Source organism: Vanacampus margaritifer, chromosome 18, assembly GCF_051991255.1.
Source record: "Vanacampus margaritifer isolate UIUO_Vmar chromosome 18, RoL_Vmar_1.0, whole genome shotgun sequence".
NCBI lineage: Eukaryota > Metazoa > Chordata > Actinopteri > Syngnathiformes > Syngnathidae > Vanacampus > Vanacampus margaritifer.
In genome coordinates this window covers 16,047,734-16,075,207 of record NC_135449.1, presented here as the reverse complement: position 1 = coordinate 16,075,207, position 27,474 = coordinate 16,047,734, and the positions used below count along the sequence as shown (strand labels likewise).

Below are 27,474 nucleotides of genomic sequence, written 5' to 3'. Positions count from 1 at the left end.
ACCGGTTGCCAGCCAATCGCAGGGCACACAGAGACGAACAACCATACTCACTATCACACCTATGGACAATTTAGAGTGTTCAATTAACCTGCCATGCATGTCCTTGGAATGTGGGAGGAAACCGGAGTACCCGGAAAAAACCCACGCAAGCACGGGGAGAACATGCAAACTCCACCCAGGAAGGCCGAAGCCCGGACTCGATCTCACGTCCTTTGGGAGGCGGACGTGCTAACCAGTCAGCCACCGTGCCGCCCTGACAAAAACTATGGATTTTAAATTCTTGATTATTTTTTCTATTATTTGTGTCTTATTCACTTGGTAGTGGCAGCCAGTATTTCCAGTATGCATTTTTTCTCAGTTTGTCCTCCTTCATCACCAGTCTCAAGGGTAAGTTACAAATTGACTTTAAAGGTGAAGGAAGAGTGATTAGAAAGAAAATGAACAAAAAGAAATAAATTGAACAAAATAACAAATCAAACATGACATGCCTTGAGGGGAAAACTGCTGTTAGGAGTGTCTCTCAACTATATACACCCACACACCAGCACACACAAAGGTGTGTAATCAAATGTGGCTGCAGTGGAATGAAATTTGTGAATGGATAAAGAAGCACTGTGGTAACTTGTAGTGGTTACTCAAACAAACACGTTACTGGCTAATTTGGATGCCAAATGCTTTTTGTTTTCAGTGAAAAGTAAATATGTCTACAAACCTGACAGAAAAGCTAAGCTTCTTTTGGTCTACTTTTATTTGTTTTTTTGTGGGAGGTCGGATGGCCGTGGAAAAAAAAAACAAGATAGCATTTAGCAGACGTCACAAGTTTGACTAGTGATGTTCAAATGTATTTATTTTTTCATCTGTGGAGAATGAGGAGCCCTTCTCTTCACCGCTGTAAGTCACCCTCACAAAAAAAAAACATGCAAGACACACCGGACGACATTTCATGTTTGGACTGAACCTAGCTTTAGACTGCGCTTTTGCCCGAGACTTGCGCCGGGCATGGAAATAGGGCCCATTGTGTGCATTAGTGAACATGTTGTGTTTGTCCTAGATGTGTTTGTAAGGAGAGTGGATTTTGTGGTGTGTAAAGTCCAACGTTCCTGTTGACATTACAGATGCATATTGTTACGGCTTCTTGTTGTTCAATGTTGATTCTGTTGACTCAAATGCCAATAGCGTCCTGCAGCAGCACAGAGCACACCCAAAGAGAAAATGTATTGTTGTGACTTTCTGCTCGTCCCATCAAGGGTTGCCACAGTGAGACACTCGCATGATTTGTTTGACAGTATTTACGCCGGAGTACTCCGATATGTAAATAAGGAAGCAATTTGCTGCGTTTAAAAGCATTAGGGAGGACAGCAGCAATATGTATAAATTTTTTTTGTTAGGCTACAGTGTGAATAAGCAAAACAACACATTCGACATGTGCAAATGTTTAATATTAGAACAACCTATTTTTGTGGTCAGTAGTCAGTTGCTATATGCTCTGACTCATTTTCTTTTTATTATTATTTCTTTGTTTTTCTCCTTTATTGTAATTGTTCTCCTTTATTATAATTTGGCGCAATTAACTATTCAATAATTTTTTTTGCCTAAGACAGTGGTGTCAAAGTCCGGTCCTCAAAGGCCTGAGTCCTGCATGTTTTAGAGGTTTCCTACATTCAACACAGCTAATTCATATTTAAGCTCCTCAGCAAGCTCCGAAGAAGCCTGATCATTATCCTGATCATTGAATCAGGTGTGTTGGAGTAGAGAAACCTTGAAAACATGCAGGACTCAGGCCCTCAAGGACCGGATCTTGGCACATGTGGTCTAAGATGTCCTGTCAAAGAATATCAATGCTACTAAACGTTCCCCCTCCTTTGACGATGTTTCACCAAACCTGCGGGGAGCTCCTGCCTTTTTTGCCTCTAACATGGAGCCTGATGGCATCCCTTCTCCAAAGAATGCATCTCAAAGCAGATATGGAGAGGGACGAGAGCCAGTCCTCAAGTGAAGTAACGTGAAAAATAGGACCTCAAAATAGAGATAGACCAATACGTTTTTCCCCCAGGGCCTGTACTGATACCGATTATTAGTTGTCAAGGACGCTGATAACCGATATTTGGAAAATATTGGCATCAAAAATAAAAAAATTGAAACTCCAGCGCCTTTCTTTTTTTTTTTTAAGCATATGCTTCTTTAACAACGTCTAGGGTTTGTAAAATATTGGAGTTAAAAAAAAAAATCTTAGTCAATAGAAATATTTGTTTTAAAAATCTAACAAAAAGTTCAGGGTTCTTCCAGGGGCAGTAACATGTCTTTAAAAGTAAAAAAAACTTAAGTAAGTAGCTCCCTATTGTTTGCTACAGTAAATAAAGTTTTTTTTTCCCCAAAATATCTTTATTAAAAGTATTAATTTTTTTTACTTATCTTAGTTTTAATTCCAAACAAAAACAGAATGGGCAGAGAGTTCCCAGGGTCAGAAGCATCTATGAAAATTAGTCCCCTGATTTAACTTCTAAATAAACCTTACCAAATAATATATGAACATTAATGCATTGGTACGCTTTTATTTTTATTTTTGCATATGGATGAATTGTCACTAAAACGTCATGACTGTAAGACTGGATTTATGGTGGGCGACAGGCTCATTAATCATTTACTGTATACAGATGACCTGGTTGTAATGTCACCTTATAGTGCTGGTCTACAGCAACTACTTAAAGTATGTGCTGAGTATGGAGTGCAATATGACATCCAATATAACCCGGAGAAAAGTGTGGTAGTGATAGCCAAAAATAAGGAGGATCAAAGCGAATGTTTCCGCCTTTCTATCTGACTTTATTGTAACCAAGGTTAAATACCTGGGCCATGTTTTCCGTGATGATCTGAGTGATGATGATGATGATGATGATGATTGATGTGCAATGCCAATGCAGCAAGCTATATGCCCAAGCAAATATGATCTCTCAGGAATTTTGTATGTGTTCACAATTTACATGCTGTTAAAATTGATCTCTTTAGAGCCTATTGTACATTCTTGTATTCTCCACAACTATGGCACAATTATAGCAAAGGGGAAAAGAATAAGTTCAAGGTTGCATATAATAATGATGCTGTCCGAATCCTGCAGAAATATGTTAAGTGGAAGAGTGCAAGTTTTATGTTTGTTACCGCTAATGTTCCCACATTTCATGCTCTGTTAAGAAATATTATTTACAAATTCATGTGCAGAATTAACAGATCCAACAATGGAATTATAATGTCGATGAATGATCCTTCTTCAAGTGATCTTGGGTATACTTCAATCATGTTCTTGAGATACTGGCTATAAGAATTGCATGTTTGTTTGTTTTTTTAAACCAATAGTATTACCACTACTCCTACTATATACTGTATTAGGTTTCTGTTTCATGTTGATCTTTATTTATGTTCAACACTTGGTTGTTGGTTGAGGTGGGTCGCTGGTAACTGGATCTCAGCTGACTTCAGTTACACAAGTCACAAATAAGACATGCGGCCATTCACACCGATGAATGATTAATGATATGCAGATAATGCAGTTAACTTAAATTAGTATGTTTTGTTGGTGTATGCATTTTTAGGGATACGACATTCTGGCTACCTGCAGCAGATTTCATTTTTTTTTTTCATGCAGTGTGAACAATACAATGAAGATTTTTTTTCATATCAGACCTAGGCCTCTTTTCCTATGTGGATATAAATCAGATATGTATACAATGCGTCCGCACTGTGAACACTCACCCATACGCATCTGACCTCGTCTTCATCAAAAGCCCAATATGCACTCTGAGCGGGCAAGGGAGCGTGCCTGGGAGGGAGACCACTGACATTCGTCTGTGAGTCTGCAAAATTGTTTTGGGAAACAGTGTTAACTTTATATTTGTCTTTAATTTAATCACATTTGAAACATGAAGTATTGTGGCGATAGCACCGCAGACGGTTCAGTGCATACAGCAATGACGTGACATCATCTTCAATAGATGTCTCAATAAAATGAGCAGATCGACAAGCGTCGCCTCATTTCCCCAAAATATTTCTATCTCCTCCCACCTCTTTACTCTGGCATTATGAGATGAAAAAAATGACTGCTATTACTAACAACTTTTTAAAAAATTATCCTAAGTCTCCTATGAATTATTCCATCGATTAATGCTTATTGTAGCTTCGTACTTGATAATGCTACTAGCTAATGCTAATCTAGCTAATGGTATTGCAAAGTGAGTTCGTTGCTAAAGATCATCAGCGTCCGCGTTTGCAAACTCCCTTGCGTCTGTTGATAAGTGCATTGTGGCCAACTGGGTCAATTTGGCTCGGATATTGCACACTTTGGTGGTGTAAAACCGTAGTAATAGTCCTTACGACAAATGCTTCTTGGAGGAGTGAGTCTTGCTCTATGTTTAACATATATAGTAGATATCGCCCTATCTTGTTGCTGACGCATGTAGGGCCCCCACCTTATGTGTGTTTGGCTCCTATAAATTCATTAGAATTATTTTTATTTCTTTAGCGATTTCGACATGGATTGTTTTCTTACAAACATCAGACATGTAGCGATGATAATTTTCTCTCTTTTCATTCTAAAGAGACCACAAACCCTACTAAGCATCTTAGTAGTGTTTTGATGATTGGCGGTCGGAGTCCGTCAGCAATAAGTGTCCTTGCGTAAACATGAAATATTGGTTCCGGCAACTTCAAGGTGCTGCAAATCTGTTTTTTAAAATTAACATTAATTGACGCATGCATTTTTGCGTCGACCAATTCTTGTGGTTGACCCAACTGACTTGGTCGACTTTCCCCAGCCCTAAAAAAATAAGCTCTTTATATACAGGATCATGTTTACTTTCGTAAACTCTGGCACGTGACATCGTTTTTTGTGTGTGTGTGTGCACATCACTCATCACACACACATCACGGGCGTGTTGCGTTCACATGAGAAGTCACATTTGTTTTTGTAATGTGAGTACATAAAAAGATCAGATTTAACAAAATGTCTGAATTCGGCATAATGCCCTACAGTGTGAACGTAGCCTCTGAGGGGTAGAAGGTAATTCCAGTGCCAAATAGGAGTGCCTAAGTGTGTGTATGTATTCTACACAAACATGATCCAATGTATCTGCAGGGGTGCACATGTCTTATGAAAGATTTGTGAGTCTCCAGGAAGGCCAGTTAGACCAGACATGTAACATGAGCTTTTTTCACAAGAATATAGTGCAAGGTTCCCTCGCTCCACGTCAGTCATCGGAGCTTAACTTGATGTATTTGCAAGCTTGTATTTATTGATGCAGTCTTGTATACATTTCTCTGACTGGGTATGTGAACAAAAGTTGGTGTAAAAAACATTCAGTATTTTTTTAGCTTGTGTGTGTGTGTTATAATGGTCTTTCTACATGTGTGCTTAATCGTGCTTCACGTTGCAGTTGATGTGTGTGCATAATCATACACACAATCTTGTAATTTAACTTGTGTGTATGTGTCCCCGAGTGCAACAGATGAAGTCAGGGAGCAGTGTACTCTTTTCTACATTGTTTGACTCCATACAAAGTGAAACTTGACCTTCAGAGCAGATGTCTGAATGGCTGCCAATGACATACATGTGTGTACATGCTCACACACATTAAAGAGACAGCATACACAAATATCTGTACAAACCTGTTCAGCCTTGTAGTGTTTCTAGGTGTCAACTACAGCCGACCTGTATGAAGTAAGAATAATTGTTCCAAGCCCTTTACTCTGCTGGCTGTTGCAGAGTTGCAAAGCTCTTCAGTTGTTGTTTGGCCCACAATAGCACTGTGTCACATTTCTGTAGTATTCCACAGCTTTAAGACAGCTTTTGAATTAGGGATTGCTGATGTGGCCTAAAAGTCACTTTTTTTTTTGGGCTGAATGGCAAGCTATCTGTATATTGAACATTTTCTCAAATTTGTTAAGTATTCTTTTTTTCTTCTTCTTTTCGACCCTTGTTGGGGAAAAGCGCTATTTATACAAGTGACAGCCCATTCCTTCTCTTGCCTTTTTGTGTTACACATTGTCAATTTTGGAGTCCAGTTCCCGAGGCGCTAGCATTGGTGCTAGTACATGCTAGCACTTTATTATATATCTTATAGCATTTTTCCATTGTACTGTTTCACACCAGCTTGGCCTTGCTTGGCCCCAAGTGTTCACGTTTCCATTAGACTCTTCCGAGGCCGTGCTGTTACAATGGTACCACTTTTCAGAATCTCCTCAGAGTTGGTTCTAAAACTCAGGCGGTCAGAGACTGAGTCTTGTGATTGGCTGACATACGTGAATGTTTTTGTTGTTTTTAAGTGCGGTGGCATTATTGTTGCTCGATTGGCTAGTTGATTTTAGCGCTTTTGAGGAGACCACATGGAAAGCATTGTTTGTTCCATGGTCGACGGAGGAGTTGCGGGCATTTTTAACAATTGTAGCAGAAGAGGAAATACAGTGTAAGATTGAAGGCACCACGAGACTTGAACGTGTTAACCAACATATAATTGACCTATTGGCCACACTCTGCTTTACACTGACTGGGAAGCAATGTCACGACAAAGTATAAAAGATAAAATACAACTACAGGTCAGTGAATGACCACAGCGCCAGAAGTGGGGTTGAGGGGAAAATCTGGTGGTGGTATAAAGAGATGGATGACATCTACTGCCATCGACGAGCCAGTCAAGGAAGGCACAGTGCCATAAACTGAGCAGAATTTGTAGTGCTTTAAACTGTCCCTGAACCCAAGGCGTCATTATTCAATGTAGCCTATATTAGCAACAGCATCGACATATTGTCGCCTTTTCTTTAACGATAGTCGTACTTCTTCGGTGTTGGATGAATTAAGTAGATGGAGTGGGGGACAACACTGAGGTGTGGCTTGCAAGATTTGGTGAAAGTAGTAAGGGAGGGGAAGGGTTCAATTATTTACATTCATTCACCCTTTTACTTTGTCAGAATTGTCCTGTGTTTTTCTGGAGGCGGCCACCTCCACCTTCAGCCTAAGTGACTGATAATGAATGAATGCTTTAGCATGATAATAGTCATATTCTTATTGGAACTATTATTATTATTATTGAAACATAGAATTATTATATGTTGCCTGTAAAAAATTAAAGGCAGTTAGTTGAATTTACAGAATACATGCACGTCATAACGCATGGTCAGGAATAGGGATGTTCGATACCACTTTTTTCCCGACCGATACGCAACTCTTGAGTAGTCACCACCACTACTGATACCAACGATACTAATACCACTAAGAAATAAAATTCCCCACCCATGAATGACAGATGATTTTAAAGAAAGACCTATGTATCCCAATATATTATTTTCCCTTGAATTTCAAATTTCTTGTCCCTGATAATGGTATCGGTGACCACCGTAAGTACCGATACCTTAAAATAAGACTGGTATTGGCACCAAAACCTAGTATCGGTAGTCAACCATCATAGTCATGATGATACCACCCCCGCCTCAATTTGAGCTAGGGCTGGGCAATATGGCCAAAAAATAAAATCTCGATTGTTGCAGTCATTTAGGACAATTACGATTTTAATCTAATAAACCCAACAAACATTTATTTAAAGGTTTCATTTATTCAAAAATTATTCTTGTGCAAAATGTTCAGACAACAATAATGTATACTGATTCAAAATTTGTTTTAACATAAATTTAACATTCATAGTTTGTTCTTAAATCCCACAATGAAGTTGGTAGCTATTGTAAACATGCCTTGTAAAGCACCCATCTAGCATTCTGCCACTTGTGCAAAATTACAACTCACAAAAACATTTGAATGTAACGAAACACAAGAACAACATCTTTTTTAATAATCCAGAAGACAAAAGTCGATTTCACGATTTAGCACATTTTCAAAGATTTGATTTTTAAAATTACGATATATCAAATTAATTAGATTTATTTCCCAGCCCTAATTTGGGCCAGGAAAAACCCCGAATGTATCTGTGTTTTTAAAAGTAGTATTGCTCTTTGGTTTATTAACATGATAGCCACAAATCATTTTACATCCATTTTCCGAACCGCTTATTACTTACAAGGGACAGTTTTCATAGATATGTTATTTGTAAAACAAAATTAACTTCAAACATTTATATAAGATAATGGTATATTATCAAAAGGCTAAGGTGCAAACTTTGACACTTTTAACAATGATAAGTACATTTTATTACACAATTAATCAATTATCATTGTTGTAGCAGTGTGGTATGTGAAATGGCAGATCTTAATCTTGCCCCAATCCATCCCATTTACTGGGCGCCTGTTGTAACGACAAAGCATTGGAGGTGGTATGGTGTGGCGCTGTCGTGCAGTGTGGTGTGGGGTTGGAGTCTATAATGGAAAAGTGGCATTATTTGGCGACTGTGGCTCAGGGTGTAGAGAGTAAACAGAAGGTCGGCTGTTTAATTCCTTGTCTCCCCAAGTCATGTGTCGTGTCCTTGGGCAAGGCACTTCACACACATTGCCTCCAGTGCTACTCACACCTGTGTATGGAAGGTGCGAATGTTTGGTGGTGGTCGGAGGCGCACACTGGCAGCCACGCTACCGTCAGCCTGCCCCAGGGCAGCTGTGGCTACTTAATAGCTTACCGCCACCACAGTGTGGATGTGTGAGTGCATGAAGAATGTATCCATTGTCAAGCGTCTTTGAGTATCTGATTAGATATAAAAGCGCTATATAAATCCGATGCATTATAATAATAATAATAATAATAATAATGTGACGAATATTGCCCGTCACGCTCAATTTTTCCATTTTATTTGCCTTTTTAAACATTTCCCCTGGGGAATGTGTGTGTGTGTCTTAACTCTATGTTTTCAGTTCAACAAGGACTCTTTGAGTTTCCCTCCAACAGGGACTAAATTTCGTTTTATAACCCCCTAGGAAATGCATATCACAGCTCCGACAGACCTGAAAGCCTGTCTGATAAGCAGTCCCCAGACCATCTTTTATGGTCTGGTCTTTCCACAGGAATTAGCCATGTGTTTTTTTTGGAAACAATGCTGCTTGGAAGTTATATGGTACAACAGTGCCCTCCAGTGGTCACTATCGATTATCCTCAAGAATCCTGCCGCTCCTAATTAATCTGAAGCCTACATAATTCGGGACATACACGGACTCTATGTACTGGACTGACATCAAGTGATTCCTGTTGTTTATCTTTGTACACAACCTGTATGTCTATCTCGAATGATGTGTGTAATTTCTGTAGCCACCTAAGTTTAGCTAATTAGTAAGCTTAGCGGATTCAATAACTTTCTGATCCCCGGAATGTTTGAAATGTGTTCAGAATGATAAATGAAGCATCTGGCTTGTCAATTCTGATCAAAAAAGTATCAAATACTATCCCAAAAGCTTGGTCTCAGTCAACCAAGTCTGCTTCAAGTCGTATGGAAGGGGCGGGACTACGGCCCGGCCCCCTGGGACACAGTTTAAAAAGCCAGCGCGCAAAGGAACTACTCTCTCTTCCCCTCTCCTTCGCCCTATGAACTGCTCAAGGACTCTCTCTTCTCTTGCTCTCTTCTCTTCTCCTTCGCCCTAGTGACTGCTCAAGGACTCTCTCTTTCCTGCAACTCTTCCGTCCTCTCTCCACTTCACGTCTGGTCCCATGAACTCTCTTCCGCCCTCTCTCCACCTCACGTCTGGCCCCATGAACTTTTCCTGATCATCACTAGAAACGTGGTCGCTGAGGGTGACCACGCGGCTTCCTTTAAGCCCCGTACTTGAGCCACCGCGCGCGCGCCCAAAGCACGCATTAAGCAAGGACTCGCAACCACCCTGCGCATCCCCAAGGCACGCGTGTCTGTCCAGCCGTGAGTCCGAGGCTCCCTGCAGTGCCCACACCAATTGCCGCGACCGCCACACCGCGCGTGCAACACCGACCAGCAGCCAGAGACTCCCAGGCAGCATTCCGGCTGGACGTGCGCCAGCCAAGGGCCGGCCGCGGCCTCCACGCCGGAGACCTGGTGCAGCATTTCAGCAGTCAACCGAGGATCGACGCTCGAGTCTCTCTCTCTCCCCCGTGCGACTGAACCAGTCTGCGAGTCATTGCAATCTGACCATATACTACTGGTGGAACGCTTTTATTCAAACATAAAATAATTGACAGGTCAAACGCTTCCATCTTTATCCCCCATCTACCTTTTTCATCTACCTTTTTTTTAATCTTAATTAGTTAGTTTGCAAGTTTTCTTTTTATCTTTGATTCACATTCTTATTCCGTTTCATTAATAGGTTAGCCTGTGACTGATATATGTGTGTTTACTAAATAAATTTGTTGTCTAGAAATTCAATTTCTGACGAATCATTTGTGTTTACTGAGTGGATTAGTAATTCTCTTATAAATGCAAAGAACTCCATGATTAACTAAAGTAGCAACTTCAGATTATGAATACTTGATAATAGGATTTATATTGTTTATTTTGTTTCTACAAACAAGCAAAGTCAACGTGGTGCCCCAGAGGTTCCTGAGGAAATTACAACTCCCCTCAATACCATCTAAATTTCTCATAAGCCATTACGGCAACCCAAATAATCGCTACAATTATTATTATTATTAATATTTAGTGTAAGCTCCCCCAAACTTAACTTGTGTCACCAGCTCCAACTGTTCAACCATGTTCCTCATTTAACATTTGTTTTCAAGTCCTTTTGTTAACCACAAGAACTTTGTCATCTAAAAGTGAAAACATTGGGAAACAAGACAAACTGTCAAGTCGTGAATGGATTTCAAGTTGCAAGACCCACCCTGTTCCTCTTCTGATTGATTGAAGTAATCTGTGTGTTGATGAGGGTGAAGGCAGGGTGGTGTAAATAGTAGTCCACAGTAAGATAGAACAAGGCAGAGACAGGCCATTATTATTCATATAATATCATCAAGGAATTCAATTATTTTTCAGTTGGAGTGTTAAAAACCCACAGAGAAATGTGCCCCAAAAAAATCTCACTTAATTTTTTCGTTTTTTTCCCCCTGGATATTTTTATTCGGTACAAAAAATGATTTCCTGGAAATTTTTATAAACACATTTGAAGGACGCTGATATTAGGGATGAGCTTAGTAGTCGATTGTAATATTAATTTATCGTGTGGAATTTATTGACTAAAGTTGTTGGTAGCAATTGAGGTAAATTGAGTACACTACTTGGCTGCAACTAGCAGCGGTGCTGTATATTTTGTCTCAACCATTTTGTGCATATAAACATATTCAAAATTTCGCAAGAACATTTCCTTGCGACAAGAAAAACCATTAACGTCTGGCGATCGTTTAGAGAACGTTTGATGAACCTTGCGACCTTGAATGAAACCTGACGACAAATCCACATTCGCTAGGGTTGTCTCAACCTTTTTGTGGCTAGCTGAAGCTCGTATCCCACTGAGGTGTAAACATTTCAGCAGACGTTTGCTTTGTGTTTTTCTTGTCGCAAGGACATTTTGAAAAATCTTTAATAAAAAAAAAGGGAGGAATCCTGACAAGAAATCAACATTTGCTAGCTTTGCAAACGTTCGCCCCTCATTGGGCTATGGGTTTAAGGCCGACGCATGAGCATACCTCCAAAGGTCCCTACAGGACAACAGTTGAACAGAATAAACATCTCTCCTTGTTGGTGCACTTCTCTGGCACACAATACACAATTTGTAATAGGAACAATGACACTGCAATAAGTGAAATAAAAAAACAAGATAAAACACTTTAAAACAGTCCTCATTATATAATGTTATGTTAATTTATGCAATCAGCAGCTCAGTCTGGTGTAAACTTAAATTGTCTGCCATTAACTCTTTTACTGCCAAAGACGTTAAATGACGTTCTGCAAAAACCTACGGAGGAGCGCCAAAGACGTTAAAAGACGTCCTCCCATTTTTTTTTTTTTTTTTTTTTGAAACGGGTGCTGGGAAGGCTTGCGGAGCTCTCCTGAAAGTTTTAAGCAGGTTTTTTGAGCCTAATGACTATTTTTGGCCCCTAGAGGGCAGCGATGACTCTCTTTTGACAAGATCGGGTGGGCGTCAGTAGAGGCGGAGCTAGAGCGTTGAGCAGGAGATCAGAATGGAAAACAAAGGAAAAATGGAGGCCGGTCGCGAGGAGCTAACGCCAGAGCCGTTTTTTTCAAAGACCAAAAGCATCGCTAAAAAAGCACATTGTTGATGACGATCATCATCATCGATAATGAAGATGATGGTGACTCCGTGGTTGGAAAGCATTGACGCGGCAGTAGAAGACGTTAGATGGAGCTAGATGGAGGAGGGAACGGGCAATGGCGAGCGTTTGCAAGCAGCTCTACACTTACAAGACGAAAGGCATCGACCAACGCTAAAATAGTTCATTGATGACGACGGTGATCATCCTCGATGATGATGAAGGTGAATCCGAGCTTGACGGCGAAATTGGAACCGCTGACGCGGCGGCTATGACGGTGTCGTAACGCGGAACACAACCGAGCACGCACAGGCGGACGTTCGATCGGACGACGGAGAGTGCCCCGAGTCCAATGCATATTCATCGGAGGAAGTGTGTACAGTCTGCTACTTGCTTTTTATTCCCCGGAAAAAAAGGCCGTCATGAAAGTGTAACGTTTGCACGCAAAACGGACCAATGTGAAAGTGAAAGTAAACTGTTGTGCGAGTCCTGGCGTCTCCTTGCACGCAGGAGAGCGTTACAAAAGGAAAAACTGTATTTGAAACATCCACATAATTGTAAGTAGTACCACAGTTGCACACATTTGTAAATAGTTTGCGAAATTGTTTTGTCAAATTGTTACACTGTTGAATGGAAATAAACGTATTTTGCAATCAAAAAACACTTTTTCATTGTTGGTGAAAGCGTTTTACAGAAGTAAAGCACTATTTAGGTGTTTGTGGCATCATTCATGGACAAAAAGAAGTGTACAATTCACTAGAGTGCATGAAATAACATCATTTCACAAAAAGCTCTTTTTCTCCGTTTTTTGTTTCAAAAGAGAGAATTTCGGTGAAAGTAACCATTTTCTATTGTTGATTACTGAAGAACGGAATAAGGTAGAAACAAACTTTTTTTTTCTGATGAAAGCTGAGAGTCCAATCTTTCATTTTGGTAGTATGTGTGTTTCCATAGTCCAAACACAACATTTTTTGTGGACCTTGAAAGATCACTCAAAATGCTTAAATCGGCTGGCACTGGCGACAACCCGTTTTTGAAAACGTCTGGCAGTCAAAGAGTTAATGGGGAGTAGACAAAAAATGGGTTCCAAATCTTATTTTACTTTCCCGGTTGTCCACAGATCGAAAGCCTCATTTTTGAACAACATTTTTTTTTATCCATTGTGTATTGTGTGTAGTAGGTGACACAGATTTTTTTTTTAGATTTCTGTGCAAGACATGTGGGCATATAGTGTATGTATTTTGTGAGACGAGAATAATCTACTGTAGAGAAGGGTCCAACATGCATGGCTACACAGAGCGACTAAACAAAACACGTTTTACTGAGTTATCAAAGAGGCTGCTCTGTGAGTTGACGATTACAATGTTTTCAGTGTGATTGTTTTTTTGCAGATTATATCGGCACTGCCAGACTTTTTCTTCACTTTTTATGATGTCCACATAAGACAATTCCCAGTTTACATGGGGTGGGTGTGTCAGAAATTGTGTGAAAACGTGCAGATAGAGTGTGCAAGTCCTGGGAAAATATGCCCACAGTACAGTAGATCTGTTAGCCTTTCATTTGTTAACCACATTGACCATGTTGTTTATGGTATTAGAACTGTCATGGTCATTGGGCTGAGACAGACCATTGTTAGGAAAAAAAAACAACAGGAGTTAGTTGGATCATAGTCTGAATTTAGTACCTGTACAATAAAAAATATTTTCAGGGCTGTACTTTGTTTTACCTGCTCTTCTCATGTACATCGACTTAAAATTTTCACAGAGCAAAATCTTTATGTATTGTTGCAAGTTGAACATTTTGAGACAGGGTGATTTGACCAATTTTCATTGGACGTGGATCAAACAGCTGCATTGTGTATGTGTCAGTGGCAGACAGTGTGTGCGTGCACTCTGTTTACGAGCCAGGAAACATGCAATTTGAAACGGTGGGATGGTGGAATTTCAAGCCCACATGCTGTAGCAGGAGACGAAGACACGTGAGCCAGTTGACCTCAAAGCATCTCAGAGAGAAAGAGAGAGACAGACAGACAAAGCGAGAGTCTAGAACGAGCGCATGTAGAGTGAGAGGGAAGAGTAGGGTAGAGAATTGGAATTTGATTAATTTTAATATGCCACCTGCTCAAAACATCAAATGTGATGCTATAACTAGAAAAATTCCCGCGGAAATTTTGAATGGGACTGCTGACTCTTGCAAGGTGGAAAGACGCATGTATGTAGTACTTGGAGCAATAGTAGTAGTAGTATAATAGTAGCAAGTACTTGTAGTAGTAGTAGTAAGTAGTACTTGTACTAATATAAGTAGTGCTTGTAGTTGTAGTAATTTTAATAGTAGTCAAATGGCCAAGATGGCCGCCGACCCAGGTAGGCAAGGGGGAGAGAGTCCTTGGCGTACCTAATCAATTGGCCAAGATGGTCGCCGACCCGGGTGGGCGAGGGGGAGAGAGTCCTTGGCCTACCTAATCAATTGGCCAAGATGGCCGCCGCCCTGGGCGAGCAGAGTGGTGAGATTCCTGGGCGTACCTAATCAATTGGCCAAGATGGCCGCCGCCATAGGCGAGCAGAGTGGCGAGAATCCTGGGCGTACCTAATCAATTGGCCAAAATGGCTGCCGCCCTGGGCGAGCAGAGTGGCGAGAATCCAGGGCGTACCTAGTAGTCAATTGACCAAGATGGTCGCCGACCCGGGTGGGCGAGGGGGAGAGAGTCCTTGGCCTACCTAATCAATTGGCCAAGATGGCCGCCACCCTGGGCGAGCAGAGTGGTGAGATTCCTGGGCATACCTAATCAATTGGCCAAAATGGCCGCCGCCATAGGCGAGCAGAGTGGCGAGAATCCTGGGCGTACCTAATCAATTGGCCAAAATGGCTGCCGCCCTGGGCGAGCAGAGTGGCGAAAATCCAGGGCGTACCTAGTAGTCAATTGACCAAGATGGCCGCCGACCCGGGTGGGCGAGGGGGAGAGAGTCCTTGGTGTACCTAATCAATTGGCCAAGACAGCCGCCGCCCTGGGCGAGCGGAGTGGCGAGAATCCTGAGCGTACCTAATCAATTGGCCAGGATGGCCGCCGACCCGGGTGGGCGAGGGGGAGAGAGTCCTTGGCGTACCTAATTAATTGGCCAAGATGGCCACCGCCCTGGGCGAGCAGAGTGGCGAGAATCCTGGGCGTACATAATCAATTGGCCAAAATGGCCGCCGCCCTGGGCGAGCGGAGTGGCGAGAATCCTTGGCGTACCTAATCAATTGGCCAAAATGGCCGCCGACCCGGGTGGGCGAGGGGGAGAGAGTCCTTGGCGCACCTAAATAAAAAAGCACTATTTAAATAGCAGTCTATTCCATTGCCTTTAAAAAAATAAAAAAATAATGTTGTGTATGTTTTGTTTTTTTTTAAATGTATTTTTTATTTTTTATTTAAATGAGCTGAACAGTTTAAAATTCAAACGATTGAAATCGGTCAAGAAGTGTGGAAGTTAACCATAATCAACATAAACTAAAAGTATCTTACTGTTCCTTTAATAAACATGCACATTCACGCACACACATTGTAACTTTAACATGGACACATCACGCACACACATTGTAACTTTAACATGGACACATCACGCACACAAATTCAACACAAATGAATGAGCGACGCACACCTTGAACAAAAGCCTCTCACGACTTAACGGTTCAAGATGCAGATTCCAGAAATGGCGCGTTAGAACGGCAAAGGTTTGGGGAACGCGAGCATATTCATTTTTTTAATCCGATGAAAAATGACCAAATGAGAGCAGGTTGAAAACTTATGATTTATAAAGAATGGAGAGAGAAAGTCTCCGGAATTTAACATGGAAAAGATAGCCGGGAGACTCCGACTTCTCCTTAGCCAAATAAAAGTTAGTTTGTCTGAAAGAAGAGACTTGTCACTACAAAATGTGTGAATTTGATGTCTAGTGAGCAAAGATTGTGGCCATGGTGACGTGTTGAAGTGAAACTTTTGGAAATAGAAGTAGACTTTTTTTGTTCTCGCCACTCAAAGGCTAATTGCTCCACAGAGTGTAATAGAAGGCTATTTCACTCACTGTCTTTGAACCCGCACTGGGGGGAGAGCTTTCATTCCTTAAAAAAGATTGTGATGTGACCTGAAATTTGTATCATGGTATTAACTGAATCTTTTGGTCTTAACAGGAGTATTTCAGATTAGATTATTTAAATGTGAAAAGGTAAATATTTCCTGTTAAAAAGACCACTTTGCTGAAGACGTGACCAAACTGGATGCTCACAGCCTCACACGCTCCGACTTTTGTTTGACAGCAGCAAACGGCGCGTGTATGTCTAAATGGACACGAAGATGTATGATGTTACGGATTACGTCATCACGTCAATTTCGCGATACCACATTTTTATCACCCCAAAAAAATACACCAGTATTATCGTAAAAGGTATGCTATGGAACACCCCGACATCCACCATTTAAAGTGAACAGTAGCACAGTAATTGTGATACAACATGAATTTGGAATAATACAGAAAGTCCTTGGTAAAATATTAACGTCAGTTATACAAAAATGTACAGAGCTAAGCTTCAACAATCAATAGAACAGAAACTAACTCAAGAATACAGTTTGTCTTGACCAGCAATATATTAAACTTTCCATCCGCAATCCGTGTAGCAATTAGTAACTGTGTAAATATTTAACTGCATTTGAATCAAATAAAAATAATCATTAATGAAGAATAGATTTTGATAGACAAAAACATAGAAACAACATTTTGTTCAAAAAAACAACTCCTCTTCTTTGCACAGCAAATCAATGTTTACTGTTTTTTCAGGATAGCTATTATATTCCATTATTGGTGGGGGTGGGGTCGGGGGAGGGGCGGCTTGGTTGGGGGGTGGTGGTGGTTGGGGTGGCTGGGTGGTGGGTGCTGGGGGTGGGAGGGTGTCTGGGGGTTTGGGGGCCTGTGTTGGGGTGGATGGCGGGGGTGGATGGACGGTGGGGGGTCGTGGGGGGAGCGGGGGCTGTGGACCGGTGGGGTTCCTGGCGGGCCTGCGGTGCCCCGTCCTGCTGCGTTGGGTTGGGGGCGCTCCTGCTCCTGGGTTTGGTCTCCGGCCGGTGGCCCCTGCGGGGCCCGGGGGTCATCTTTTGGCGCTGCCGCGGCCTGGGGGGCCCTGAGGTGTTGCGCTTGCTCTGTCCTGGCGGGGGTCAACGGCTCCCCTCTTTGGTGGAGATTTTCATGCACGCCAGATTCACCACACCAGCATCTATCGAAACTCAGACACAATCTTCCTCAGGTCATTGAATCGGTGGAGGCTGGTGTCTGTGGATCTCACTTTGCTTCGTCTGTCCTTCCTTCCTTTCCTCAGCCTCTCCTTTGGTCTCTTGAGGTCTCCCTGATTTGTTGAAATTTAGATGTCTCTGGGGTTGGTGAAGGACTCTGGTTGGTGGCCTGGTGGGTGGTGTCTGGTCGGTGCTGGATTTCACTTTCCTTTCTTTTCTTTGGTCCTTCCTCGGGTTTCCTGACGGCCTCATGACTCTGGCTGGAAGTGTTCGGTTTAGGTGAACGGTATGGTATTTTTTTTTTTTAATAGGTTTTAGGTGAACTAATGAATATACACACACTCGCACGCACGCACACACGCACATACACATAATCACCCACATACAAAAAAATATATACAAAAAAAAATAAAAAATAAATAAAAAAGGACAGCAATGATGATGACATGTCAAATTGGTAAAATTACCGAATGAACAATACTGAGCTCTCCAGAAAAAAAAAAAGAAAAAAAAAAGGATAGCTATTATATTCAATATCATTATATTATATTCTGGCGCTGCTCGTGATCTGCGATTTTTCTCGCCACTGCAGATATAAGTGTTCACAGATTCTGGTTGTCTTTTTTGTTTATGTGCAAAGTGTTGTGACCACACAAAGCACACAACGCATTACACTAAATATGTTAGTAATGATAGTAAATTGCTTAATAACCGACATTAACTAAGTGGTGCAATATATATATATAGGAGTGTGTGTGTATTATTTATTTTAATTATCTCTCTCTATTCTGTTGTTTTTCTTACTGTAAACTACTGCTGCACTTCTTATTTAATTTTGATTTTATCTCTTTCTATTCTGTTGTTTTTTCCTTACTGTAAACTGCAGCTGGACGGAGTCCAGGAAAAAGTTCCCCACGGGGAAAATAAAAGTATATCGTATCGTATCGTATCGATATTAAAAATAAATAAAATAAAATACCAGCTGCTAAAATAAATTATTTTGTCCAGTGAAAAAAATGATCGAATTTGCTTTTAAAGGCATGTTTCCCACCTGTTAACAGTACTAATAGCCAAAATAAAGGCATAAGCCAGGTCAAGGTTAGGGTATATTCCCACAAAAGACTCTGATCTGTTCTCCTTGATGAGTCTGTCTGATGATGGTTCACTGTAGCCTGTTTTAATTCACATGCATACATGCTGTCTGTCTTGGCCTCCAAACTTGAGCATGTGACGTGTTTGGCATGTGTGTGCGTGTGTGTGTGTTTGTGGGTTGCCTTTGTGTACTGGTACCATAATGGTGACAATATTAGCCTATACTATAAATATTAACACGAATAATACAATGAAAAATTATTGATAATTAATATAATTGATAATACACACATACGAGGGGCAGTTAAATAGTGAGCCCAATTAAGTTTGTTATTACTGATTTTACAACCCCCCCCCAAAAAAAAAAATAAAATAAATAAACTCACTAGTTTAAATACTTGTGTGAAGGTTTATTTTATTTTATGTTTTTAAAGGATTTGTTTAAAGCTACTGAATGTACAATATTCCATTTCGAATCGCTACTGCGGATTCTAACCCGAATCCAGTCTGAAGACTATTGGACAGAGGCTTGCAGGAGTACCCATTGTGAACAGCTAAGAAGGCATTTCACTCATAAATGGTCAAATAAAAAGCTTATTGTAAAGTTATTTTTTGGAAAAAAGTTCCATATTGCAACTTTAAGCCTGTCCTCTTCCTGTCAGCCATTTTGGAAAATGCAACATTGTTTGATCCTTCTCAGAAGCAGACAGCCATAATTAAATTTCTTACTTTGAAAGGGGAACCATCACTAAAAAAGTTGCAAATGTACAGTATATGGTAAAGCTGCAATAGGCTTATAGCAATCCAGTACAATAAAGTACACACTAGGGCAGATTTAAGTCCTTGAGTAATTCGAGTACCTCGTTTAAAAAAACAATTTCTCGAGGCATTTTAACTGTTTCAGATATCCGCTTATACACAGTGTACACAGTTAAGAAGTAGTAGTCAAGCCAACCACAGAAACAATTGTTCATGCTATTCCAGACAGTTTACGCTGCCAACACAGTGAGAAGGCTAACTTCAAAATAATACTTACCTTACCAAATAATATACTAGTTCTCAACCCCGGTCCTCGAGTACCCCTATCCAGCCTGTTTTGCTTGTCTCCCATAGCCAACACAGCTGAGGATCGTTATCAGGCTTCATGCAGAGTTTGCTAATTAGCTGATCGTTTGAAACACCTGTGTTGGCTGTGGGAGACATGGAAAAAAAGCTGGATAGGGCTACTCGAGGACCACGGTTGAGAACCATTGAAATAATATATGTAGATCAATGCCTTGACACACTTTTATTTTGAAGTTGTTCCCGGCAGCGTGTCGCAGACTTGACTCGTCTTTCAGTGTTTGGGACATTTAATTGCCATCACAAACTGTAGGTATTGACACCAACAACACAACTTCATCCTGCGTTCAATCGCAATTGACAGCACTAAAAAAACCATAATTAGGCTGACATTGTATTGTACGTCGCCTTTTGCCAGCGTTTAGTGGAGGCTCCAGTGTTTAGCAGCGCATTTCTTTTCAAAGGTAATAGATACCATTGAGTCTGCACTGCATTTTGATGCTGACAACCTTGACACATGCCGTTCCTTCCTACTGATTACTTTTTAACAAACCAGGTTTACGGTGCATTGCAAAGGTTGTCACTTTTTTACATGTGACGGCCACCTGTGGCCTAAAGCGTAACTGCAGCCTCTTTGTCAAACTCATGTATGGCGCCACTGAGGTCACTTGACAAAGACCAAAATCTATGGGTAGAGATCTGTCTAAAATCTCACTTATGTTTCTAGAGAGGAAAATAGTGTTCTGCTCAGTGTTAAGCACAGTTTAAAATTGAAGTTACTTTTTTTTATTTATTATTATCTAAGAATGAAAACCAGAACCCGACCAGTCTTTGGCATTTTCTATTGTGTTGCTTTTCCCGGCTTTCACCGCTTTTTTCTTTCAGTTGTTTTTTTTTCTTCACTCTCTGCTTTAGTAGGTTTAGCATTCCTTGTGTTGTTTAAGTCTGAAGCTTGATTTGGCCTTTCTAAATCCTTCCACTTTCTCTTGATGAACCCCCTTTTGTGGTTTTGGCACTTCATTTTAAGTTCATTATGCTGCTGCCAACATGTCCATCAATAAAGACAATTAGATTGTCTCAGAAGAAGTCATGCAAGCCCAAGCCATGTAGAAACATGTCTTTCTCCTTTCCACTACTCTGGTTAAGGGTAATCTGCCTCATCAGTTCATACAATTTTTTGCCAGACTTTGAGACTTGTAGTCTGACCTTATCCGTCTTGCTTCTTCTACTGTTGTATCAGTACTTCAATTCATGGTCATGGCCTTCACTTCTCCCCCCTGCAGCTTGTTGATTATATCACAAATTTTTTTAGGGTCTTTCTTTGTAGCTCTCATTGTCTCCAAATGTTTCTGTGGTCAACAGGTGTTGTTTTCTTTGGGCTACCTGTTCAACATAAGTAGTTTATTTTTTCTTATTCTGTTCATTTCAAATGGTTTACTTGACTATAGCAATGTTTGTACAATGGCTCTGATTAATTTTTGTTATGTAGTTTTTAAAAATTATTTTATCCTCTCCTCTGGCTTCTTAATCACTGCTTTTTTACTTCTAGGTAGCTCTCTTGTTTTATATGTTAGTTACATCGCTAACTATTAGGGATGTAAATCTCTCCAATCAAGACGATTCAATACGCATCTCGATACATGCGGTGCGATCCGATACAAGGACGTTTCCATTTTAAAATGGATTGATTCGGTTCGGTTCGATTCAGTAGGATTACGATTCGATTTGGTTTGATTCAGTTCAATTCGGTGCAATGATTATTTGATTACTTGACAAGTGGTCAACTGCCAAATTAATTTATAATTATTTTGATACTCCATTAATCGTTTGAATATCTTGTTTAATTTAAAATGATCTAAATCTCATAATTTGCACATTTGCAAACTGATTTTATTTTGGAAAACAGCGGTTACAATTTTGCCATATGTAATGCTCCGACATGTTACAGACCAAATTAGTAAGTATCAGCCTTTTAAAATGCTATTTTAACATGCATCAGCCTAATACAATGCAACACTTGTAAGTATTGATGGGCGAGTACCAGGTATCTGTGCCAATACCAGCCTTATTCTAAGGTTCTTTAACTCTTTCACTGCCAGACGTTTTCAGAAACGGGTTGTCCCCACTGCCAGCCGATTTAAGCATTTTGAGTGATCTTTCAAGGTCCACAGAAAATGTTGTGTTTGGACTATGGAAACACACATACTACCAAATAAAAGATTGGACTCTCATCTTTCATCAGAAAAAAAAGTTTGTTTCTAGCTTATTCCGTTCTTCAGTAATCAACAATAGAAAATGGTAACTTTCACCGAAATTCTCTGTTTTGAAACAAAAAGTGGAGAAAAACGGCTTTTTGTGAAACGATGTTATTTTATGCACTTCAGTGAATTGTACACTTCTTTTTGTCCATGAATGATGCCACAAACACCTAAATAGTGCTTTACTTCTATAAAACAGTACCACCAACAGTGAAAAAGTCTTTTTTTATAGCAAAAAAACAGTTTATTTACATAGAAAACAGTAACAATTTGACAAACTATTTACAAAGGTGTACAACTGTGCATGTGTGATTATTTACAATTGTGTGGATGTTTGAACTACATAAATTTTACTTTTGTGTGGTAAACAGTGTAACACTCGCCTGCGTGCAAGGGGACACTGCAAGATTTGCACCACAGCCTTGTCTCACTGCGAATGCCCCTTCGCATGCAGACCCGACACCTTCTTGCTGGCTTTTTTTTCCGGGAAGTAGCAGGCATGTGTTCCAGCGTGTGTTTGGCCATGTTACCATCAAGTCGGCTTTCAGGATCAAAATACGGTGACCTGGTATTTTGTCTGGCTTCCTCATGCTCTTCCATCCCAACTTCCTCCTGGTCTTGTGGCAACAGCCACCCTCTCACCACCTGCTGGATGAACTCCAAAAAAGGTTGACTCGTCCCAGGATTTTTTTTTTTGTACAAGATGTAAGCATTGAACATGCATATTTGGAAAAGATAGGCAACAAACTTTTTGTGCCACTTCAACGTTTTCCGTGTGAATGGGTGGTACGAGATGTTTTGATCCATCTTGTCCACTCCATTCATCTTGGAATTGTAGTCCACAACACAAATTGGTTTTTCGAAAGGCACTTTTTTTTTTGTGCCTTCCGCCACACCTCCACTGTCCGCATTTCATCTTTGTGAAACGTTGTCACCATCCTCAACAAACGTTTGTCCTGCCATGCCACAATCAAAACATTTGTGTTGTGCCTTACCAGTTTCCCCCCCACCCCAAGGCCAGTGTTGGTTAGGCACGTTATCTCACTGGGTTCACCCCTGTTCTTCCTCAGCGTTCCACAAACATTGGTACGCGCTGCCAGGAGACGTTCACACAAAGCAATCGAGTTATAAAAATTGTCCATGAATAGTGTGTACCCATTTCCTGGCAGACGATCCAGTAAGTTGAACACTGTATCGGGGAGAGAACAACTAATGCCAACATAGGGTTGCATATTGAAACAATAGCCGGTTTGGGAGTCACACAAAATGTATGATTTGATCCCATATTTGACCGGCTTTTGGGGGTTGTACACTTTGAACGAAATACGTCCCTGGAAACTCATCATTCCCTCATCAATACAAATATTCCTGCCCGGTTGAAACAGTTCCTTGAACTTGTTTACAACGTGATTGAACACAAGACGAATTTTAAATAGTTTGTCGTCTGAACTGTGTGCCGTCTCGTTGTCGTTGAAGTGCAGGAAACTCCAGATGAGCTGGAAGCGGTTTCGAGGCATCGCGCGACTGAAGAATGGTGTCGTCTCTATTTCGTCCTGAGTCCAATACATTTCGATACTGGGCTTGTTTATATACCCAGTAAGGAATTGGAGTGCAAAAAACGTTTTGAGCTCAGACACAGACACTGGCTTCCAAGCACGACTCCTGCAGTGTGGCAGACTTTCAGCCCGTTTTTGCATTGACTGACGTGCAAATAAGTTTGTCTGACAAACAATGTGCTGCAGAAGTTCGTCTGTGATGAAGAGCTGCAGGAAGTCAACTGGCCGGGTTGAATTCAGCTCTGCTGCGGCACCTCTCGGTCCTGGCGCCACAGTAAAGGGGAATGCGTTTGGCTGCCAGCCTGCTTCATGCCAGCCAGATTTTTGGGGATCTGCAAATATACATTTCAATATCATATAATATTCATTTTAGATCAGTGTGATGCAATATATATATATATAAATATATATATTTACGTTTTTTCTTGGATCCACTGTTTGATGGACCTTTATTCTGCTCACTCTGAGGAGCGTCACTCTGAGCTGCAGCTGAAAGAAATATATACAATTACAATAATATCGAAAGAGCGTTTTCTTTTGTTGTTGCGGTGTATTGAAAACACTTTTTTTATACCTCTCTTTGTCGTCTTTGCAGTGGGACGTCGCTGTGAGCACGATCCACGATCTATGAATGCACATTCACGTTACACGAGGTGCTAGCAGCGTGCTGGAAAAGTATCTCATAGCAAGTTTGTGCTTACCTTCGACGTCTTCTGCGGATGAAATACTGTCCGAATCACTTTCTCCGTGGTCAGACTGTACCCACTCCTCCGAAGAATATCCATCGGACTCAGGATACTCTTCGTCGTCGTCCGATTGAACGTCCTCGTGCGGAGAAGTGCTCGGTCGTGCACCACGTTTTCCGGCGCTAGCACCGCTAGCCTCCGAGGCCTTAAAACGCGGTCGAAGCTGCCGCCGCGTCAACGCTGCAACTTCGGCATCAACCTCATTATCGCCATCATCATCACCTTCGTCGGATTGAACGTCCTCGCGTGCAGAAGTGCTCAGTCGTGCACGACGTTTTCCGGCGCTAGCACCGCTAGCCTCTGAGGCCTGAGGACGTGAACGAAGCTGTCGCCGCGTCAACGCTGCAGCTTCGGCGTCAACCTCCTTATCACCATCATCATCGCGGTCATCATAATGGTGCACTTTAGCACTGGTTGATGCTTCTCCTTTTCCAAAAAATCGATCAAGCGTGGTCTGCTTCTTACCGTCGGTCGCCATTTTTTGTCTCTCCTCAATTCTCGTCTACTTCTCGACGCTCTAGCCCCGCCTGGCCTTTTATACTACTGACGCCCACCCGATCTTGTCAAAAGAGAGTCATCGCTGCCCTCTAGGGGCCAAAAATAGTCATTAGGCACAACAGACAGACTGGAAACTTTCACCAGACATGCGGAAGGGTTTCCTCTACCCGTTTCAAAAAAAAAAAAAAATCATTGGATGACGTCTTTTGACGTCATTGGCAGTGAACCGTAGGTTTTTACTTGACGTCTTTAAACGTCAGTGGCAGTGAAAGAGTTAATGTATAGGCTATGTTGTTTTTTGAACATTTATTTTTGTATGATTTTTATTCAATATTTTTCAATACATTCAAATGTAATCATCACACATAACACTTTTATTTTCCTACATTCAAGCATAGTGTGAATGTTTGTTGCAGTGGCCTGCAATAATAAATACTAGTTCGTTTTAGGAATAAATCCTCTACCTCATTTTTAAGAACACTTAGCTCCACTATCTTATTATATTATGATGCTAGTTCAAATGGTGGTACAGTGACATTTTTATTTATTTATTTTTGTATCTACAGGCAGTTACCCCTATATTTTTCCTCATGCAATTTTATTATAATACATATAATAACAATAATGTTTTGTCATGATTACTGCATTACAACTGCAGTTGCAACTGTAATACCATTAATTCGACAATCAATGACAATTATGTTACGTAAATCAGTGCTGAGTTTTTATGGTGAACTATGTGTACTCGACGACACAAGAAAATAAAATTAAACGGGTTTCAAAACAGTTCATGACCACGTCGTACCTGTTGATGTTTTACCTTCGTGCTCGTCATCCTTGACTGACTTACCGCTCGTGAAAGCGTCTGATCATCCTTCTTTTACACACTTAAGTTAAAAAAAAGTGTGTATTCCTCGTCGTGTCAAAGCCAGGGGACGCTGCCAAGCCATTAACATCTGACAAGGGGTCATGTCCTGGACGTCCTGTCATCTTTCGTTTCCCCCCGCAACTTTCGAGCGAGCCCAGGGGACAATTCAAAGTTGTTTCATGCGACGAGGAGGTTACGTTTTGGAGCAGAAACCGACACACTATTTCCGTTTTCATCCCTCCTCAGATCGCGACAGAATGGCTTGTTTGCTAATACTCGCTATCAGCAGCATGCCACGTCGGCAGATATAAGCAATGCGTCATTGGCTTGGAATGAACTGTAACCAATCACGTGAGTCATTGGCCGCATCGAGGATTGTGGGATTACTGTATGCAAATTGCATATGGCCATGTTTTTTCCCCCTCCTCGTCATTGGCGACGTGGCAAAAGGGAGTGTGCAATTGTACCAGCAACATAAAATCGATTTTAGAACGTTTTGACCGGGCCATCGGCCGGTTCAAGCTGTTTTTAGACTGATTCATTAGTCCGTGTGCCGGCGCACTCGCATCGTTCAAATCAAAACCGTGCTTCCCGGTTCAAATCGTTTTTTGTTACAGCCCTACTAACTAAACTATAAATATTGTCTGCACAGGCATCTCCCAAGGATTTTATTTCTTGATCAAGAGTGAAAAAGAAAATAAAGGGACAAGTATCAGTTTTATCATTGGAACAGTGAAGCAAGAGTGCGTGTATTGAAATATGACCTTGTATCATGTAAATTATTAATAAGGGAAATTGTGTGAGGGACTTACAGACAGGTTTATACTGATCAGGTGGCTGCTTCAGCTCTGACAAACAATGAGATGAAAGCATCCCAGAAGTTGTATTCAACATAACGCACGCTCATGACTGGTAATAAAACTGAACTTTATTTTATCCCCAGTCACCAGAATGGGTTGGATAACTTTTGCAAGCTTGTAAGCAACGAACGAGTCAAAGAGAATAGCAATGCTACTGTCGTAGAGCCAGTTTTAGTTGGAAAACATTTTGTTATTAAAAAAAGAAAGAAAGAAAGAAATCAAAGAGTGACACTATAGGCTGAAATAGTATGCTTGGAGGAAACTTTTTTTAAACTTGTATTTTCAATATGCTACAAAATAAGAAATGGACTTCCACTTGCACTGTATAGTGCCTTATCTTAATTGTACCTTAAGTGTTTTAACGTGAGCTTTCTTTAACACTGCATTTCTGAAAAATTGGAGCACCAGAGTAACAGTATACTGGGATTAATCTGCTTATGCCTTTCAGACAGACGTGTTTGTCGCTATTCTCATTCATCCAGTTAATTTCATTCTCAGTGCATTTTATCGATCGAAGTTGGCAGCTCTGTTTGTCTTAGAAGATGTTTCACCTTTTGTACGAGTTAGACTTCATCAGTTCATGCAGCAAGACTTGGTTAGGACTGCAGTGGCCTAAATTGTTTGGAAAACCCAGCTATTTATGGTCCAAGTTGGAGGTTGTTGCACTACAGATGTTGAGGCGTTCTACCTGTCGATCACCTGCTTTGCTCTTCCCTCATTTGTCAGCAAGTCCGCAAGATACTTGAACTGCTCCACTTGAGGGTGGATGCCAATCCTGTCATGGAGACGGTATTCCGCCCTTTGCAGATGGAGGAGCACGGTCTCAGATTTAGAAGTGCTGATTTTTATCCCTGCTCCTTCACACTCTGCTGCCAACCGCTACAGCTAGAGTTGAAGATTGCTGCGTGAAGAATTCAACGGAACCTCATCATCTGCAACTGAGGCCACCAAACCCCTCAATGCTTCGACTGCGCCTAGAAATTCTGTCCATTTAGTTTATGAACAGAATTGAAGACAAAGGACAGTCTTGATGGAGTCCAACCCTCACTGACACCGTTCGTACAGAGGCAGTCCTTATCAAGGGGTCCAGTACCCCATACTCCTGTACTGGGCACCAGGCGAA

The 27,474-nt window shown here is 41.1% G+C and overlaps 2 protein-coding genes across 2 annotated transcripts in view; one reads left to right on the top strand and one right to left on the bottom strand.

Annotated features, from left to right (window-relative positions):
- Window positions 1-27,474, top strand: part of jmjd1cb (jumonji domain containing 1Cb) — a 151,052-nt gene that overhangs the window by 35,401 nt on the left and 88,177 nt on the right. The gene's annotated exons all lie outside the window — the stretch shown is intronic.
- Window positions 23,568-24,319, bottom strand: LOC144037915 (uncharacterized). The gene is made up of 4 exons (XM_077549800.1): window positions 24,081-24,319; window positions 23,954-24,004; window positions 23,797-23,868; window positions 23,568-23,711 (listed from the first exon to the last, which is right to left on the bottom strand). Exons 1-4 carry the CDS (start codon window positions 24,162-24,164, stop codon window positions 23,616-23,618), a joined length of 303 nt encoding a protein of 100 aa, XP_077405926.1. The 5' UTR covers window positions 24,165-24,319; the 3' UTR covers window positions 23,568-23,615.

Excerpts from the sequence above, each read along its gene's own strand:
- LOC144037915 (XM_077549800.1), bottom strand. The coding sequence starts at position 24,164 with ATGGATATTCTTCGGAGGAGTGGGTACAGTCTGACCACGGAGAAAGTG. Across the intron at positions 23,869-23,953 it reads TGCAAAGACGACAAAGAGAG|CTGCAGCTCAGAGTGACGCT; the intron begins GTATAAAAAAAG and ends TATTTCTTTCAG. Across the intron at positions 23,712-23,796 it reads CAGTGGATCCAAGAAAAAAC|ATCCCCAAAAATCTGGCTGG; the intron begins GTAAATATATAT and ends GTATATTTGCAG.